Source organism: Talpa occidentalis, unplaced genomic scaffold, assembly GCF_014898055.3.
Source record: "Talpa occidentalis isolate TD23 unplaced genomic scaffold, MPIMG_talOcc4v2.1 talOcc4.9, whole genome shotgun sequence".
Classification (NCBI taxonomy): Eukaryota; Metazoa; Chordata; class Mammalia; order Eulipotyphla; family Talpidae; genus Talpa; species Talpa occidentalis.
Genome location: NW_023605305.1, coordinates 78,431,032 through 78,450,721, shown reverse-complemented (window position 1 = coordinate 78,450,721; position 19,690 = coordinate 78,431,032). Strand labels below are relative to the sequence as shown.

At 46.1% G+C, this 19,690-nt stretch overlaps 1 protein-coding gene across 4 annotated transcripts; it reads left to right on the top strand.

Annotated features, from left to right (window-relative positions):
- The first annotated feature begins 945 nt into the window (after positions 1 to 945).
- Positions 946 to 9,195, top strand: CHTOP (chromatin target of PRMT1). Of its 4 annotated transcripts, none has more exons than XM_037499216.2 (6): positions 946 to 1,239; positions 2,142 to 2,223; positions 3,546 to 3,699; positions 6,195 to 6,378; positions 7,190 to 7,327; positions 8,784 to 9,195. In XM_037499216.2, exons 2-6 carry the CDS (start codon positions 2,159 to 2,161, stop codon positions 8,987 to 8,989), a joined length of 747 nt encoding a protein of 248 aa, XP_037355113.1. In that variant the 5' UTR covers positions 946 to 1,239; positions 2,142 to 2,158; the 3' UTR covers positions 8,990 to 9,195. The 4 variants fall into 4 exon arrangements, with proteins under 4 accessions (XP_037355113.1, XP_037355112.1, XP_037355116.1 ...); XM_037499215.2 differs by having other exon boundaries at positions 6,192 to 6,378; XM_037499219.2 differs by lacking the exon at positions 7,190 to 7,327.
- The last annotated feature ends 10,495 nt before the right edge of the window (positions 9,196 to 19,690 follow it).

The following is a 19,690-nucleotide window of genomic DNA, read 5'->3' as shown; positions in this document are numbered from 1 at the left end:
AGATTCGTGCAACCGTCCTGCTCTTTGGCAGAGTGCAAGGTTATTTATACAAAGAGGGAAAAAAAGGAAGATGGGCAAGGGTCTGCAAAGGCGGGGCGGGGAAGGGTCAGCAAGTCCTTTTGACGCGGGAAAAGGAGATATCTGAGATTTCAGGTGGGGGAAATCTTGCTTTGTCAACAACTGCTGTTTATCTCCCTTTTCCTTGGAATGCACGGAGGCAAACCTGTGGAATGCATCAGATAGGAATGCTCATCTGATGGGGCAGGAAGAGAGACCTGCTCAGTTTTATTGCATCAGTTCCTCAAATATGTGAGCACTTCATTGTGAACCCAGCGAGCTCTCCTGTTGAACTGTCTAAATCCATATAAACGGCAGATGGGGAGCAGGGCGCAAAAGGTCCCCCAAATTAGGATTTAACAATATTCGGGGCAAGGTGGGGAGGAGGGCAAGCGAAGAGGAAAATACGAACGGGCAGAGGGTGACCGGCGCAGGAGCGAGTCCAGGTGTGCTCCCAGCTCCGGTCCCCAAGTCTTGGCGGGGCGTTTATCGCACTCCACAACTGAACAGGACGAACGATTGTCAGGGGAGAGCCAGTGCAAATCACCCCAGGCCCGGTGTCCGCAAGAGAGACCGGGCGGGGAGGTGACGGCGCGAGGAAATACGGACATCTTTTTCATTGGTACCGAACCGGCTGAGCAGTCCAGACGACAAACAAACGCGCCCAGAACGTGCAGCTCCCACGAGTTCCAAACGCGCGGCCACTGGCCACACCCCTTCGCCCCGCAGCGCAATTCAGATAGGGCCTTGGCTGAAGCCCCGCCTCCTCCCTAAGGCTCCGCCCCGTCCCTGCGCGGGCGCAGCTCAAATCTTCAAAAATCTAATATGCGTATCTGACGTCTGACGTATATCACGTCGACGCCATTTTAGCCGGTCCCACTCCTCACTGGGCGTGGCGGCCATTTTGTTTTGGACGCCGAGCGGGAGTTGGCGGCAGCGGCTGTGGAGGCACGGACGGCAGGCAGGAAAGGGCAGGCCGGGCGAGCGGGCGGGCCGACTGACCAGAGAGCTAGCCGAGCGACTACGAACTAAGCAGGCATTCTACCGCTTACACTTCTAACCAACCGCCCACCAAGTTAACCCGAGGCCCTCCACCGTCGATTCAGGTTCGGCCGGCCCCCGGCCCGCCAGCCGCAGCCGTGGTGGCAGCCCCGGGAGGAGCACTGGCGTCCGTTTCCTTCGGTACGTTTCTGTGACGAGAAGGATGGGGAGAGCATTGGGGGAGTGGAAGGGGTCGACGGACGCCGAACGGAAGGTCTGGGTTGTGGAGGCAGATGGGGTGTTGAGTGTGGAGGCCCCGGGGAGGGGGCGGAGCCCCTGAGGAAAGCGGGTTGGGGGAGGGAGCGATGGAAAAGGTTGATAGGGGTGAAATGGTAAATTGTTGGGCGGCTTGAACTAAACTGCGCTCTCGGCGGGGCTCTGAGGCGGGAGGGAGATGAAAGATGGACCGCAGAACTTTGGGAAGCGTTGGAAAGTAATGGCGACTGGAGGGTTAAATTGTGTGGCGTGCTTTCTGAGAGCTCGTTCCCAGGTGAATACCTCTTAGGAAAACATTTCCAGCTTTCTCCCCCCAAGTGCCCAGTCCCTTGCTAGTGTCCCTCCTTGATTTTTGCAGTCCACAGCCAATTTTGAAACTAGGTATGCCTCAATCAACACCAGGTCAAAAGGGTTCTCGATTCCGGCTGCATATTAGAAACCCTTGTTTTGTTCCAATTACTGACTATCAGACGTTACACCAGAGATTGTGGCTTAATTGGTCTGGACCATGCTTCGGTGTTTTTTGAAAAATACTTTGGGTAAGTCATGCAGATTTAGGACTCCTCTAGATTAAAAGTCAAGCTCTTAGACTTCCTTAACGAGATCTAGGTCTGCCATGTTGGAGGATTTGGCAAGTATTTTCTGATCTGTGGCCTTGAAGTTTGTAAGTTTGAGGTAACTCTTAAATTTAAGTCCTGAAAATAATGGAATCTTCACTGGTCAGTGAAGCAAGCCTTTTAATTTGTTGTTGACTTAGGCCTTTGACCCTTGTAGAAGTGAGGTGGTAGTTGTTCTGATGTATTCATTCTGCCTATTGTCCTTTGTAGATTCTCGGGATTTGAAGATGGCTGCACAGTCAGCACCGAAAGTTGTGCTAAAGAGCACCACCAAGATGTCTCTAAATGAGCGGTGAGGCAGCCAACAGCAACTTCAGCTCATTCATAAGAAAACATTACTTAAATTGGCCCTGGGGTCCAATGCACAAAAACCAGTTTTAAGCTAAGTACCAACAGAAGGCTACAGACCTCTGTTCTTAGTTGCATCTTATGTGGTACACAAAACAAATTGGGCGGTTGTTTCAAAACCCCTTAACAGTAGATTTTTATGTTAAACTGTCTGAAATGTTTATCTGGTGGGATGTATTTTAAAAAGACTCCTCACACCCTCCCTTTTTCCTCATTTTTTTTTTTTTATATTGATACAGGGGTGGTGCAGCTCAGTAGCATGTTACCCTGGCTGCAGTAGGCTTGCTGCCTAGTCCAAGACCAGCAGTGTTGTGTCTGGCCTGTAAGAGGCAGGTAGCAAGCTATGATTATGTCCAAAGGCCCTTGAACGTCGTTCTTGGGCCTTGTAAGAGGCACTTGCTTTGCTCCATTTCACTTTCTTTCCATTCTGCTTCTAGTTTGTTTCTGTTTTGAAATTCTTTTACCGTTAAATGTTGCTCTATTCCATCTAATAAACTTAGCTTGACAGGAATTATAGAACTGGCACTTCCCAAGCTCTTTAATGGTAAAACTAACTTTTTTCAGAAGTAATCACTTGGAGTCAGAAATAATCATGTGAGACTATGACACTAAGAAAAGTTAAGCCACTTAAAGGCAGTTTCTGTCTCTAATCTTTATTATTCACTGAGTGCCTTGGACCTAGTTTATTGTCATTAGACCACTAAGAGATTTATGTACTGTTTATTGCCTTTTTGAAGCAGTGTGCTTCTCCATGTCTCTTAGGGTATGATGTACTAATTATTCATAGTTACATGTTACTGGGTAAAATGTAATATACTGCTATAATTTATGTGGATGTATTCTTTCCATGGTCTTTGAAGGTGCTCTTTGTCTTCCTTGTATCTGCCCTTACACTGCACTCACAGGTTTCCCCAAGGTTTCAGCTTTCTTCGTCTGTCTTTGAAACTACATCTTCTGTCTCTTGCTGTCATCGTATCTGCTTATTGCGTGTTTTTCATGCCTTTCACCTCTCTTAAAGGCGTTACCTGAGCCCTTGTTATCACTTTTGATTGAATGTGCTGCACTTAGCTGCATTTCTCAGTTTCTGATTCTTGCAAATTTGTGGAAGCAGAGGAGTCTTTAACCCACATCAACCTTGATCTAAGTGTACCACTTTACTTAAAGTTCGTGGGATCTGGAGCTCCTGGTCTAGCAAGCCATGAAAATGCCAATAAATGTTTTGTAATAAAGCTTTTATTTAAACATCCATTTTGTTCGACCTTGAAGCTTTACTAATATGCTGAAGAACAAACAGCCGATGCCAGTGAATATTCGGGCTTCGATGCAGCAACAACAGCAGCTAGCCAGTGCCAGAAACAGAAGACTGGCCCAGCAGATGGAGAATAGACCCTCTGTCCAGGCAGCATTAAAACTTAAGCAGGTGAGAGAATGGGTGTTAATGCTCCAGAAGCAGCTGGTGATCTCTGTCAGGCAATCCACTGAGGCTTTCGGGACGTGATGGATGATTACAAGGTGATTCAGGGCAAAAGCTGAAACTTTTCTGGAAGAAAGGGTACCAATAAGTAATTTTGTTGTCTTTCTCTTTTAGGGAGTTTGCCATCCATGTGGTCTGGTTCTGTGTTATCAATGAGTATTAACCTCTTTTATTTTCTGATCCCTTGCCCTTAAAGTAGACTCATTGACTTTCCACCCAAGAATTTTTGGTTTCTCTTTTAGAGGATTCACCCAAAAACCCTTTATTCCCTGCTAAATGGCTTACAAATTAGGGAGATAATTTTATTCTGTCTCCTCTAAGAGTCTGAATAGTTTTAGTCATACTTTTGTTCAACAGTTCCCTGCTAAAATGTAGAAAGAGTAGGGTGACCCTCATCTCCACAGCACCTAAAGTTTTGTCAGTATAGCAAGAGCTTTAGTTAGAAGTTAGTGGGTTTTCTTTCAAATGTCCAGCAAGAGATAATCCTATTCAGACCTGAAATAAAACCTGCTCTTTATTATTCATAGACTTTATATGCAAGTCCGGACAATGGCTGTGGAAGGATATGTCCAAGCTGTGGCTGGGCGTCTGGAGGGCGGTCCCATGCGACTGTAAGGACTTTAACTGATAGCACTGCATGGCTGTGCATAAATTCAGCAGTTAAATATAACACCCTCCCACCCCCACCCTGAACCATTGGGCTCACTGACCAAAAATAAACAGGACCTTCTGCTTCAGCTACCTTAAACCTTGGAGTGACTGGATTTGTCCCTGGCTCAAGAAAGCAGTAAAAGCACCATTTTCAAAGAGTGAATTAAAAAAAAACTAAGGATATCTTTTTTTCTTTTCACAAGAAGCTTTAAATATAAGCTGTGCCAAAAGTAGCCTCTAGAGAAGCACTGTCCAGTACAATTTTACACAGTGATGGAAGTGCTCTGTAACCGCTCTCCAAATAGTGTCTGTACCCTAGACACTAGTCATATGTGACTATTGAGCACTCAGAATGTGGATAGTACAATTGAGAAGCTTAATTTTGCTTTTAATTTAAATAGTCACATGTGTTTAGTGGCTATTTTAACATACAGCACAGCTCTAGATTGGGAACTGGATGCTATAATTGACATCCTTAAGCTTCCTGTCAGTTACCAATATTGACTGCAGGTAAGGATTGAGAAGGAAAATGAACTGTGCACTGTTCATTCTCCCCTCAAAGCACAGAGAATATACTTGGCATAACTGAACACAAGGAACTTAAAGTGAGGTCTTGGCCTCATAATTGTGTGCTCTCAATTAGGAAGTGATACAACAAGCTTTTATGGTTGGTTATACCTGTTCACGTTAGGTGCATAATGTTCAGAGCCTGGCCATCTGGTTAGAAGCAACTTGTGATCATGTTCTAGAAAGCTAATATTAATAACTGGCATCAGATGACTGCCCAAAGGGGGGGCAAATCGTTGAATCCCAAGGATGAGTAGAATTTATTTTCACTCGTGTCAGTAGTTGACTTTATAGGAAAACAGCTGTGCTTGTGTGTTGGCCAGCACATGGTCACCTTTTCCCATGAAGGAATTTACAGTGTCATCATTATAGTTTCTCTTTGAGGGCCAGATTATAGAACAATCTCTTCTCTCTGGTATGTTCTTGTCCTCAAGTGTGGCCCTACTTTTGTGATTATAGCTCACTTGTCTTAATCCTAATGTAAATTTGGTGGGCTTTCTCTGGAGATACATTTTGTGAGATATATGTTTACTTTGAGTTAAGGGTCATTATTATATTGATTTGTTTGCAAGGATAGACAGAATGATGGGTATTTAAGAAATGTAAGAAAAGGAAGTTTTGACTTTTTTGTGTTTATTTACCTCTAAAGGTAAAAAGTGGACCGTCTGGAGATAGATACTCAGAGGAAAAATGGAAAACACTGACTTCTTTGAGAAATCAAATCTTATTCTTAAAGTCACAAGAACACAAATGAACTTGTAATTTAAATTTTGCTCAGAGTGTGATGAACTTCCTATGGTGTTTGAGTAAGACTTTGAAGACAGTGGTAGTCCTTGGGCAGGTATGAATTAAGTCCTATCATTGTCAACCTGTTGTTCGAAAACAGCAGAATCCAGAATTTGAACTATACCATGTCCTTACTAAAAGTTAACTGCCAAGTAGTAACTTTATCACACGTGTCAACAAACTAGTGAGGTCATTTGTGGTGATGCCAATTTCATAGGAGGATACTCGAGCTTCTGGTCAGAATTCTGTGTCTTTTATGCCATGTTTTGAGGCAAAGGCTTGCTTCTGGTTTTAGATCCTTTATGGACCCCCACAGCAGATTTATCTCCCTCTACACAGACATCTCACTTGCTGCTTTTTCTCTGCACTTTGAGTTGCCAAATTTCCACTGGATTGCTTTTTTGATCTCAATTCCCCAACACCTTTTCTTCCAGAAGAGCTTAAAGCAGCGCCTGGGTAAAAGTAACATACAGGCACGGTTAGGCCGACCCATAGGGACCCTGGCGCGGGGAGCAATCGGAGGACGAGGCCTGCCCATAATCCAGAGAGGCTTGCCCAGAGGAGGACTACGTGGGGGACGTGCCACGAGAACCCTGCTTAGGGGCGGGATGTCGCTCCGAGGTCAGTGCTGTGTACCTCATAGTTGTTGAGCCCTACCCCCTTCCCTTTTCTCTTGGGCTGCTTATGGACACATTTGTTTAACATCTTTAAGCCTGAATTTGTATTAATATAATTAATAACTTTGAAATCACATTTTTAATAGTGCTGCATGTCTTTTACCGATACCATTCCTTTTCTGATAATGTGCAATGGTGAGAGGCTTATGATCTGCATAACAACAGGTAATTCATGTCATCTCCATTCCATTTTAAAACACCCTGCTGCTGCTTGAATCAAAGCACATTCAAGTTCTAGAAATAAGTCAAATCTAAGAAATTCATGGGTCTGTTGGCCTAGATATTAATCATTTCTGTTCTGGTGCTAGTGAAACATTTTGCTACATCTGGAAAAATGAGAGGACAAGTTGACCCATAGCACCTAGCTTACATGTTACATTTTGGGCACTGTTTACCTGTTGGCTGTATAGTTTCTGTCCCCTGCAAGAATGTATTGAGAGCAGGAATCATTGTTAATTTTTAAATTTACCATAATGCTAGGCACCTATCTGATTATTTAGTAGGTATATCTTATATTTATGTACTTGCTAATTAACTCCCAGCTTCTTCACAAAATGGATTTGTGCTCAGACTTGTTGAATTGATTGAATAAGGAGCAATATAATCTGTTCACACTCTGGTGTGCAGCTTGCCCCACCCAACCTAAAAATTAACTGAACTAACTCTCATTTAACTCTCACCGCCTTCCTTTGGTTAGAATCTATTTTGTCTCTCTTGGATTTACCTGCATATACATTGTATGCCTCCTCTCCAAGGTCAAAACCTGCTCCGAGGTGGACGAGCCGTAGCTCCCCGAATGGGCTTAAGAAGAGGTGGTGTTCGAGGTCGTGGAGGTCCTGGGAGAGGGGGCCTAGGGCGTGGAGCTATGGGTCGTGGCGGAATCGGTGGTAGAGGTTAGTCAGCTCCAACTTCAGAGAATAGCGCTCCCCCTTACTTCTCTCCCTTCAAAACTCAGAGCCACCTTTCTGCACAGCTTCAAGTCAGGCAGGCTTATTTGTTTGTCTTGTTTTGTTTCTTGAAACTGGCTTATTTTCTAATTTCACATGCTAATAGTATAAAAGTCTGTACTTGGGTTTTCCACGAGCCTATCAGGTGTATGTTACAGAGCCAGAGAGGATGGTGAGACTGAAGCTGGATATTGACTCTGAAACCAAGTAAATTCAGGGTAAAGTTTGTGTCTTTGGGAAAACATGACTTTTTTGATGAGGGTAGAAAGTAAGAGGGTGTCATGTCAGTTAACTAACTGACTCTTGTTTTTAATCTCACCTTTAAACTTGGTAATATTTGTCTTAGGATCTCATGACCCAGGTTGAAAAAGGATTAACGGTGTTGCTATTATTAATGCCAAATCTCATGGGAGTTTTCTGAGTTAGAACTCACTGGAAAACGCCCAGCAACACCTGTTGAGGGTGGGAGGTTCTAGTTTTATAACTCCTGTGTATATTTGCTTTTGTCTTTTTAAAGTATATGGTGAGTCTTCCATAATTTATGACTGTAAAATTACCAAGGGATAAAACAGGAAAGGAAAATCTGATCACTGAGGGCTTGTTTTCTTCTCTCCCATTATATACTATTTGGTTTGAGTGAAGTGCAAGCTAGTTTGGGTTTCAGGATGAAATAGCATGTTTCCAAATTATCTTGACTTGGTTTCTGAAAGAGAAAGGGATAGGGCAGTCTAAAATAGCTTTTCAGAAAACTGGGCATGTTTTGTAAAGTGATTTGAAACCACCTCTCAGATAACCATAGTTGTCAGAAGGTGACTAGAATCAAAGATAGAAATGGCTAGGGACTTAAAATTTTTTTCCCCATCTCCCATATTTTGTTCCTGTGTCAAAATAATTCCTCAGTCTCCTTGACATTCGGTCAGCTCATTAGGCTTGATAAATTTGAGGAGAGATGAGCTAATTTTCCATAAGGATCGCCCATAAAGCATAGTTTGAAAATGGTCTAGCTTGGCACCCCCATTTTCCTGTGCCCTTATTACTTCCACCCTCACTAAATTGGGTTATCTGTATTATATTTTAATTATGAACTTACAGTGGTTCTTAAACTTTAATTTCTTTGCTATAGGAGAGATTAAGATTTTTTTTTTGTCAGTTAATTTCCCTTTGTTGATAAAATAAAATTAAATAGCATTTAGAGATGAGCATGTTATTAAGGGATTCATTGTGTGTGCTTTCCATGTGTTGCTTTCTACCCGGTGTGTTTGTTTTTCCAGATTTCTCCTCTCTGCCCTGCCCTTCAGCCTTTCTCAGCTAGTCCTCACTGCTTTAAAGGGCATGGGGCATTTACCTTAGCACCCGTTAAACTTACTTGTAACTGTCTTTTTTTCTTTTTCCCTTGGGCCAGGTCGGGGTATGATAGGTCGGGGAAGAGGGGGCTTTGGAGGCCGAGGCCGAGGTCGTGGACGAGGAAGAGGTGCCCTTACTCGCCCCGTACTAACCAAGGAGCAGCTGGACAACCAGTTGGATGCGTACATGTCAAAAACGAAAGGACATCTGGATGCCGAGTTGGATGCCTACATGGCACAGACAGATCCCGAGACCAATGATTGAAGCCTGACCAGCCTCCTGTGAGAGACTCATGTTAAAAGTCACCACATATGTAAATAGCCTTGAGATAACAGAGGAGGAACAACCTGATTGATGCTGGAAGGACTTGTCACAATAGGCTATGGACTGACTTGCCACCAGTTTGCGCATTTAGTGTGTTTGTTTTACTTTTTTGATACTGTGTTGTATGAAACCCTTTTTTCTTCTGACTTGGTTTTGTTGTTTGAAATTTTGTTTTCCTTTGCCCAGATTTCTCTTTGAACATGAATATGTTGACCTTGTGGCTTAGTATCCCCACTTTCAACCTCCCCCCCCCCCACCTGTCACTCTCTTCATCTCTGCACCCCCTGAAAGTGGCGCAGAAAGAGCCCATCAGTGTTCCTCCCTGATGGCTAGGCCTCTGAGATACAGTTCTGTTCTGCATCCTCTTTAACATCTTCGTAGAAGTGTTTGGAAAACCTGGAGCTCAAACATGTGTTCTGCCACATTGACATTGTAGTGAATTGGGGACCTTGATGCAACTACTGGGCCCCATAACGAGTTACACATGGTAGCAGATCTGAACTGATTTGATTAAGTTACTACCATGTACACTGATAACCACCTAACAGTGGCTGGGTTGGGTTGTGTACTTTCTAAGCCGAAATAAGATACATACGCTTTCTTGGTTTTGCGTCATGTCCAAAGGGGTAGTGCTGGGTTCGTTTACACCTACAGTAAGAAAGCAAAAAGCCATTTGGCTTGTCAGATGCTTCAGAAGAGAATGGCATGGGAGAATGGTGGCAGACTTAACGGGGGTGGCACTCAAAAGATAACCAAGCTAAAATGTTGTTATCCTATGTTTATCCCAAACCCCTCTTGGGCTTCTGCAGTCATTGGCTTTGTTTGATGCTCATTTTTCCCTTAAAGGTTTAAGTTCAACCATCTTCTGTCAACTGTTCAGTTTCAGTGGAATCTTGTATTTCTGGTTCATTATAACAAGAACTTGTTCTCTCAAATCCAGCCAGGACTTTCTCTTTATTTGTTGGGCTCTTTGAAATGCTATGGCAACTTTATCTTAACATAACTCTTTGTAGAGTTGAAAGTACCTGTCTTTGTAATGATACTGAAATTTGGGGGTTGGGAGAAGATGTTGCTTTGGGGCAGAAAGTGAAGAGTCTGCCTTTGAGCAAGCGTTGTAGAACGATGAGTAACCACGCAATGTAATGGGCAGACTTGCTTTGGCCCATAAGCCCAAGCATGATGGTCTTAGACACCTGGATCCCGGTACTGGTGTGCTTCCCTGTTCTCTGTAAGGGCAGAGTGGCACCTCATTACTTCAACCAAACCAGTTGCCCTTGAGCTACTTAGCACCCTAACCAACAGGGAGATTGTGCTGGGGTTGGGAAGGAAATTTTAGGAGCATTTGAATCCCGGGCAACTTAATCTTTGATTTGTGAAACAAATGTCTTAGTTCATCCTGCAGACGGGAATACTTGAAAACACCAAACAGAATCTTGCTGATAGGATTTCTAAGTTTGTCCTGTACTTCCTCATCAAGAATGGAATGTGAGGTTAGAGGTTTTTTTAGCCCAAATGGGTGTTTATAACCTTTTAATTGGAGGGAGTAAGAAGAGGAATTGGTTTTGGTTTTTTTAAGGAAGGGGCAAGGCCACAAGTTTTAAGGGTTCCTTCTTAGGCACATCCCAGACTCAGGTCTGCCTCCAAGGATTCTTTAGAAGGAGATGCTGATTGGCAGTGGGCAGGTTCTCCTGGCAAACCTCTTAACCTGCTGGTTGCTGTGCAACAGGTACTCCAGGGCATCTGGGAGGAAAGCAATCGAGTGAATGAAATCGTAACCCTGCAACCATGCTGCCTGGGATGCGCCATCCTGGTTGACACAGTCCCCAGTCCTTACCTTCCCAGATGCTTAGCTCATTCCCCAAGATGGCTAGTTGGCAAGCGCCCCCCAAAGCCCCTTTCACCCAGTCCTTCCTCTTGGGTGATTTTTACACTTGGTAGCTTTTGAGCCACCCTGCTGTAGCACTACCTCACAGTTCGCTGACATCCTCTATGTACATGAAAGGGGCAAGGCTTTTGGAGTACTGGTCAGGAAAGGGCTGCAACGGGGCAGGAGCCACAGCGGGCCCTCTAGTAGTAGTTGTCCTATGTAACATCCAAGTCCTCACAGCCCATGTCTCTCTGGTTCATAGATCACCCCAGAAGCTTTTGATAAGGTACCTGGGTAAAACCAGTGTTGAGGTGGTTAAAATGGGGGGGCGGGGGGACAGTGGGGGAGGCCTACAATGGCAGTATATCTGAACTCCCCCAATGGGATTACTTTGCCGGGTCCATTTTAGAAGGCCAAAGAAAGTGGAGCTGGGACCATAATAACTGGGTCCTTTGAAAAGGGGGGGCTTCCCAGGGTGTTTGGTGTGTCAGCCGCACCCTCTTCTAGGTCAGCCTCCAGCTCAGTCTTCCCCTACTCAGGTTGCTTCCCATCCCTCCCCACCACCTCAGTGCTCTGAGTGCCCGCAGGCAGCTGTCCCACAGCCTGTACATCCATTTCACACTGGCCCACCTTGCAGTGCAGTGACTGCTCTTTCTAGCATCTGGGTTAGTCTTCACTACTTTGAAAATGCCAAGGCCGTACCTGGTGGTCAGGAGACCTTGAGGCAACCTGGCAGAAGTGGGACTGGAGGCCTCCCTCGTGGCACCCGTGTTAAGAAGCAACCTTACGAAGCTATCTGCAGCCCACTGCAGCACAAGTTTGATCCCTGGCCAGGGAGCTACCCACATGGCGCAGCAGACCTCTCCTGACTTGGCCACCTCTCCCCTCAACAGTATTCCAGTCAGTCTGCCTGTTCTGTTCCCCACCCTGTCTCTGGTGAATCCTCTCTCACACACACACCCCCACACCTCTGGCCTGTACCCCAGTTTCTTGTATACATACATAAATCTTTAAAAAAAATAATGTGAACTTGGGCAGGAATTTAGAAGGTCCCAGTAAAGATGGGCACAAGAGCCTAAAGCCCCTTCCCTTTCTGTCTCCTCTATGTCCCTTCCCCATCTTGAAAGAATTCATTCCCAGCAGGGGTCACAAGTCCATCCCCATCATCACAGGCCCTGTGGACCCACCTGCTGTTCATCAGTTTCCAGTGTCCCCTGAGGCCTTGTGCCCACAGTGCTTGGTGAACGTCACAGGTAGGACAAGGAAAGTTAGGCCAGCTTCTGGGTCAGCCTTTCGGGTATCAGCCACCATTTGCCACGGACTTGCCATGCATACATGAACAAGAGAATATTGCTTGTTAGAAGGATGCTGGGAGCACATAGTTCGACAATCTGGATCTTGAAATTCAAGGGAAAGTTTTACAGAGAAGGGGGGATAATATTCTGAGGAGAGTGAGCATTGAGTGCAAAGGTAGAGACCTAAAAGAGCATGTGTGCCAGGGCAATTGAGTGTTCAGGGGCCTCCAATGTGGGATGGCAGACAAAGCTGATAAGATACTAGTAGGTAGCCTGAAGTTTGCTAAGGAGCTAGGACAACACTTTGGGCAGGGGGAATCATTGAGGATTTTACACAGTGCTGTGGGGTGGCTTACCCAGAATACTCTGAGAGGTGAAGATGGACTATTGCGAGAGACCATGAAGGTAGGAAACATGAGGGCTATGGGTTAGTTAAAAAGGCCTGAGGGGGGCCTCCCTGGTGGCCCAAGGGGTTAAGATACAACCTATGAAGCTGTCCGCAGCCTCTGCAGCACGAGTTCAATCCCCTGGCTGGCCAGGGAGCTACCCACATGGTGCAGCAGACCTCTCCTGTCTCGCCTGTTGTTCCCCTCAGCAGTGTACTTAGGTCAGTCTTCCTGTTCTGTTCCCCACTCTGTCTCTGGTGAATCCTCTCACTATCACCCCCACACCCCTGGCCTGTACCCCAGCTCTTGTATGCATAAATAAATAAAATCTTAAAAAAAAAAAAAAAAAAAAAGCCCTGAGGGCCTCCCTAGTTAGGTCTCAACACTATGAAGCCATCAGCAGCCACTGCAGTATGAGTTCCATCCCCAGCCAGGTTGTTTGCCCGCTGCTCCCCTCAGCAGTGTATTTCAGTCAATCTGCCAGTTCTGCTCCCCACTCTCTCTGGTGAATCCTCTCACCATCCCCACACACACACACCTTTGGCCTACACCCCAGTTCTTGTATGCATAAATAAATAAAATAATCTTTTTTTTTTTTTTTTTTAAAGGGGCCTGAACCTGGTAGTGACAGTGTGGATGGGGAGATGGCCGCACCCTCAGCATTCTCCTAGTTAACAGTTATCCCATATCTGAGATGTCTGTCAGAAGAGTCTGTCAGATCTTGAGCAACCACACAAGAGAAAGTAGTCATGTGCTGCTTCCTGGTTTGCTCTTGCTCTTTCTCCCTGGTGCTCTGTGTGGTTCCATGATTCTTGAACTGTTAACTTACTGTCCAACCCAGCAGCTACCCACTCCCTGTGACTTCATGCCCTAGACAGAGCCAGACCTCCAAGCAAGAAGGGCTGACTAAAGACAAGGCTCCTGCCCCCTTACGTCCAAGTGCAGTGCCTTCTCACTCCTCCAGGCTCCCTGGGCCTTGTCAGTAGTTGCAGCTAATACCCACCCACAGCAGCTGAGCAGCATCTATACCAGCACTATAAGTGGGGCAGCCCTGGGAAAGAAGCTGGGCTGGGAGACTGGGATCTGAGGAGAGGGCCCAATCCGGCCTGGCCTGTGTCCCCTTTCCTGTACCTGAGCCTGTCCCAACCCACTGCAGCCCCAGCCCCCTCACTCCCTCTCCCACTGATTCTCCAGGCAATGTGTGAGGACAACAGTGCCCAAGTCTGCATTTCCCTGGGCTCTGGGGGGCCCCTTAGGACTTACCTGTTCTCTCTCCCCAAAACATACAGACACAGCTGCCGCAAGGGGACATATTGTCTGGTTTCCCACCCCAGACCTTCCCTAGACACTCCAACCTCTTAATAATCTCCAAATCTCCAGGTTCCTGGCATTCTATCTCCAATTTTGAAACTGTGATCTGACCAGGCATGCTGCAGACTTACTCGCTGACCCCATGGCCCAGGGCAAGGCGGGCAGAACAGAGGAATATTGTGAAATAGGTCAGCATCACCCCTGAAGCTGGAGACTGAGGCCCAGAATGCCTTCAAGACCCATGAGGGTGGCAGGTGTCTCCAGTCATGACATTTTTTTGTGGGGACAGGCATGCCAGGAGGCCTGGGGCAACTGAGACTTCATGAGTCCTCTCTAAAAAATTCATTGATTATCCACTTAGGCTTGATTTGATTTCTTTATCCTTCATTATGGGCTTAAGATTTAAACACATTCATCCGTTGGATAGAAGACATGATAAAATGCTATCTGGAAGAGTCTTAAGTGAACTGAGTTCCCAAAATTATCATAAAGTCTTTCCCCTTGAGCACATTCTCCAAAGGAATTTCATTCAGAGGGCAAAGCAGGTGAGCAAATAGAAGAGGTGAGGGAATAATAAATGAGGAAGAGAAGAGACCAGGCCTCCTAGACCTCCCAAAACTCAAGCTGCCAGGCCTCCCTGGTGGCAAAAGGGGTTGAGCGCTGGGCTATGAAGTTATCTGCAGCCTCTGCAGCACGAGTTCAATCCCCTGGCCGGCCAGGGAGAAACCCACATGGTGCAGCAGACCCCTCCTATCTCACCTGCTGCTCCCCTCAGCAGTGTATTTCAGTAGATCTGCCTGTTTTGCTCCCCACTCTGTCTCTGGTGAATCCTCTCACCCCTTGCAACTCTAGCCTGTACCCCAGTTCTTGTATGCATAAATAAATAAGTCTTATTTAATTTTTTTAATGTTTTTACATTTTGCATACAAGAGCTGGCGTGCAGGGCAGAGATGCGGGGGGGGGGGGTCAGAGGATTCACCAGAGTGGGGAGCAAAACAGGCAGATCTACTGAAATACAGCAGGTGAGATAGGAGGGGTCTGCTGCACCATGTGTGTTGCTCCCTGGCCAGCCGGGGATTGAACTCATGGTGCAGAGGCTGCGGATTGCTTCATAGTGCAGTGCTTAAGCCCTTGTGCCACCAGGGAGGCCCCTAAATAAATCTTAAAAAAAAAACAAAAAAAACCTAACTGGGCCTCCCCGGTGGCGCAGCGGTTGAGCGCTGGGTTGCAAAGCTGCCAGCAGCTTCTGCAGACCGGTTCGATCCCCGGCCCCTAGGCAAGGGTCCCACATGGCGCGCAGACCTCTCCTGCCGCCCCCTACTCCCCTCAGCAGTGTACTTCGGTCCTTCTGCCTGCTCTGCTCCCCATTCTGGCTCTGGTGAATTCTCTCACCCTCCCACGCTTCTGACTGTACCCAATGCTTATATAAATAAATAAATAAATCTTTTTTAAAAAATGCCAATTATTTAAAAAAAAAAAAAACTCAAGCTGCCAGGACCCCACTTTCAATTTCTGACCCCTTTGTTATGATCAGGAGTCCTGGAATCTGACCTGCCCCAGGTCTGGCCAGAGAACCTACCATGAGGACAACAGCTATGGGGGGGCTGCCATCTCAGGTCTCCCAACTGCCTGTCTTACGCTTCCCTGCTCCTATTGGTACTGCTGCCCACATCAGCAACTCCATGAAAGCAGTGTAGGGCTCCAGAACATCCCTGGCCCTACCTGGCCCTGACAGAGGCCTATAGAAACTAATTCTCAGATACTCCTCCCCAGTTAGAGCCATCACCAGACAATATTCTGTTCCCTCACACACACACGCTCACATACACAAGAAGCACCCTCTAATAAAACCTGACCCCACCCCACGAAGGCTCCACATTGGGTGTAGGTATGCAGCTGGCTTCCAGGCAGAGACACCATGTTTCTGCAGAGCTTCCTTGTGAACCTACGCAGACCCAAGTGCAGGAAGTCAGTCAGAAGGGTCAACCTAAGCACCTCTGGAAGAGGGGGTGGGGGTACTAATGACCTACATCTCCCTCAGCCCCCATGGAAAAGCCAAGGACTGGAGTGCCACTGCTATGTGATATGGGTGCAAGCGCGAAGGAGGGGTTTATATCTGTGCCATGATGCCTGAAACTGATGTTGAAAGAATAATTGAGGGTCTCCCTGGTGGCGTAGGGGTTAAGACACAGCACTATGGAGCTGTCCTGTCCCCAGCCTCTGCTGCACAAGTTTGATCCCCAGTCAGGGAGCTACCCACATGGCGCAGCAGACCTCTCACCCACTGCTCCCCTCAGCATTGTATTTCAGTCAGTCTGCCTGTTCTGTTCTCCAATCTGTCTCTGGTGAGTTCTTTCATCCCCTGCACCTCTGGCCTGTACCCCAGTTCTTGTACACATAAATAAATCTTAAAAAAAAAAAAAAGAAAGAATAATTGAACGATCACTGGCCTTCAACCTCTTACAGAAGTTCAGGGTTTCTGTAAGAAAACTTGCCCAAGCAAATACCTAAGAAACCAAGAGGCCCCTAATTTTCTCTAGGCAGGGCTATTATGTAATCAGACTAGTATTTAGAGTGCAGATTGACCTGGAGCAGAGAGAATAGAGGAGGCAAGACAGACTGGAGGCTGTTGCAATGCTGTCAGGAGAGATAAGGGCTAACTCCAGGTGAAGTGGCAGAGGTGAGCTGATAAAAGGAGTGGAAAGTATGACTACACAGCAGAGTGATTTTCCTCAGAGAACCAGCCTTTGAAGTAGGATTACTAGATAAAATACTTTAAAAATTACTTGTCTATCTGAAATTCAAATTTGCCTAGTGTCCCTGGACTTTTGTTTGGTTTTCTGAATGTGGCTACCCTACTTCCAAAAGGAACCTGAACTAACTCAGAGACTTCTGCCTTCTCATGAATGTAATCTTGAATCAGTCAGTCAGTCTGAAATTTCTGACATTACTCAACCTCAACATTAGCCAACATTAGCTAGGTGATCTGCCAGAGAGATCCCTCATCCTCCAGGGAAGGTGATCCCAGTAGAAAACAATTCACTCTCTTCCTTATTTCTCCCCCTCAAATCTGTAAAGGCCTTCCAGTTTGTACAGTCCTTTCTATTTGTTAGATGGGCTGTTACCCCATAAATCTTTTGATAAAGCCGATTAACTCTTTACTGGGAGGAACACTAACCATCTCCAGAACTTTCTTATCCCATACTGAAACTCATAACCATTAAACAATAACTCCCCAATCTCCTTTCCCCAAGTAACCACTTTCTGATAACAAGATAAAATCACATTTTACCTCTGAATTTACTCTAGGTGCATCAAATAAAGTAGAATCATGCAGCATCTGTCCTTTTGTATTTGGCCTATTTTGCTTTACAAGATGTCTTAAGGTTAATCCATAAATGAACATGTATCAGAATTTCATTCCTTTTTAAGACTTATAAAAAAGAAAAACAAAAAAAGACCCAAAAAATGGGAATTCAAGTCCCATACTTAATTGCTGTCTCAGCCTCTCCCAAAAGCAGAAATTTAATCAAATTAACACAGGTGAAGTCACTTGCATAATAAAACACCCTTGCTTAGGGTGAATAAAGGAAGGTGCTTTTGCCTGAAGTAATCTTTTTCTTTTGCTAATGACCTGATCACACCCTCTTTTTTTTAATATTTATTTTATTTATTTATGCATATAAGGGCTGGGGTATAGGCCAGAGGTTGGGGGTGGGGGTAGTAAGAAGATTCATCAGAGCCAGAGTGGGGATCAGAAGAGGCAGATTGACTGAAATACACTGCTGAGGGGAGCAGCAGGAAAGACAGGAGAGGTCTGTTGAGCCATGTGGGTCACCTCCCTGGCCAGGAATGGAACTCATGCTGCAGCGGCTGTTGATAGCTTCACACTGCTAAAATTTAAACTCTTGCGCCACCAGCAAGGACCCCACACCCTTTTTCTGACTATAAAAATATTCCATTTTACACAATTTCCTGCCGTGCCATTCTACTTTCTAGATGGAATGCTGCCCCAATGATTTAGTAAAGTCAGCTAGAGCTAGTTTTAAAAATCAACTATTTTGGGTTTTTGTGATTTGACAGGCTAACTATCACATGCAGTTTTGTACATACTTTAGAACAATATAAGAATACACTCCTAAATTTAGAAATATAAAACTATGCTACAAATATAATCTGGTTTAAGTATAAAATTATGCTATGGGGCCGCCCTGGTGGCCTAGGGGTTAAGTCTTAGCACTATTGGAGTTCTGTAGAGTGCAGGGTCCTTGGGTTCACTTTGGGAAAGGTTTCCAGAGCTCCCTTTTCAGCGGCACACAGCGAGTTTCCCCAGGCGAGTTTCTCCATCAAACAGAGATGTTAGTTATATTTAAAGAGCAGGTTTATTGGGGAAAGGGACAGGTTTTGCTGAGAGGCCTGCATGGTTGCAGGCAGGCGGCCTTGAGAACTGCCTCCGATGAGGGAGGTCAGTGAGAAGTCCAGGCATGGTACAGGTCATGGGCAGGCAGGAAGGCTGCTGCCCTGCAGAGGGGGAGAGTTGGTGAAAGGAAGCACCTGCATAGACACAGGTGGGCAGACAGAGTGCTGCCCCATTGTGAGGGCTGAGTTAGGTTTTATCATCTTCAGGGAGGGGCTCATCTTTGTGGGTGGATGGTTTGTGCCTTTGACACTCCCTATAGCAGTCTGATAGTTTCTGGGTGTTGCACGTCCTGATCTGGGTGTTGATGCCTAAGGGTCTTGATTTCTATAAGTGGGTTAATGGATTATGCTAATCCCTTCTACCCCTACTCTCTTATGTGAGTTAGGTTCTTGACCTTGTATCTCCTTTCCAGTTTTTCTATTCTTTTTTTTTTTTTATAGAGGCATGTTTTTTCTTTCTTTCTTTCTTTCTTTTGTTTATACATGCACTGGGTACAGTCAGAAGCGCGGGAGGGTGAAAGAATTCACCAGAGCCAGAGCGGGGAGCAGAGCAGGCAGAAGGACCGAAGTACACTGCTGAGGGGAGCAGCAGGCGGCAGGAGAGGTCTGCGCGCCATGTGGGACCCTCCTCTGGTGGCCGGGGAGCAGCCGGGGATCAAACCAGCGCCACAGAGGCCGCGGGCAGCTTTGTAACCCAGCGCTCAACCGCTGCGCCACCGGGGAGGCCCCCAGTTTTTCTATTCTTATCCTGCATCACTATCACCATTACAGCCTGAGTTCAATCCCTGGCCAGGGAGCTAACCCACATATGGCACAGCAGACCTCTCCTCTCTCACCCACTTCTCCCTTCAGCAGTGTATTTCACTGAATCCTTTCAGTGAATCCTTCTGTAACAGGGTGGTCCCCAGGAAAGGGGGAGGTTCCCTGCCCCACCCAAGGGAGGGTGGAGCTGAGCAGGAAGAGGAGAAGCTGGAGAGGAGACTGAGGAAGGAAGCAGGATGGAGCCAGGAGACCTGGAGGAGGCGCATGGAGCCTAGAGACACGTGAAGAAACTGCACTTGTCTTTTGGTCATGGACTGGGTGACACAGATGTGGGTGAGACCCATGGGGAGGTGACAATGGCAGCTTTTATCTTGATGTTGATTTTTGCTCTTTTCCTTCCGGGCTTGTCTGGTTGTTTCTGACCCTTTTCTGTGGGTCCCCACTGGAAGATGCTTTAGACTTGTGGCAGGCTTTGGGGCCTTGCTCTGCGCCATTCCCATATGGATGGACTTTTACCCACGAGGGGATGGGTAACTTTGGGTGCTTCATTTAGAAACTAGACTCTTTGCCTTACCTGTATTGTTTCCTAGTTTTATTAAAG

Excerpts from the sequence above, each read along its gene's own strand:
- CHTOP (XM_037499215.2), top strand. The coding sequence starts at position 2,159 with ATGGCTGCACAGTCAGCACCGAAAGTTGTGCTAAAGAGCACCACCAAG. Across the intron at positions 2,224-3,545 it reads AAGATGTCTCTAAATGAGCG|CTTTACTAATATGCTGAAGA; the intron begins GTGAGGCAGCCA and ends TCGACCTTGAAG. Across the intron at positions 3,700-6,191 it reads CAGCATTAAAACTTAAGCAG|AAGAGCTTAAAGCAGCGCCT; the intron begins GTGAGAGAATGG and ends CTTTTCTTCCAG.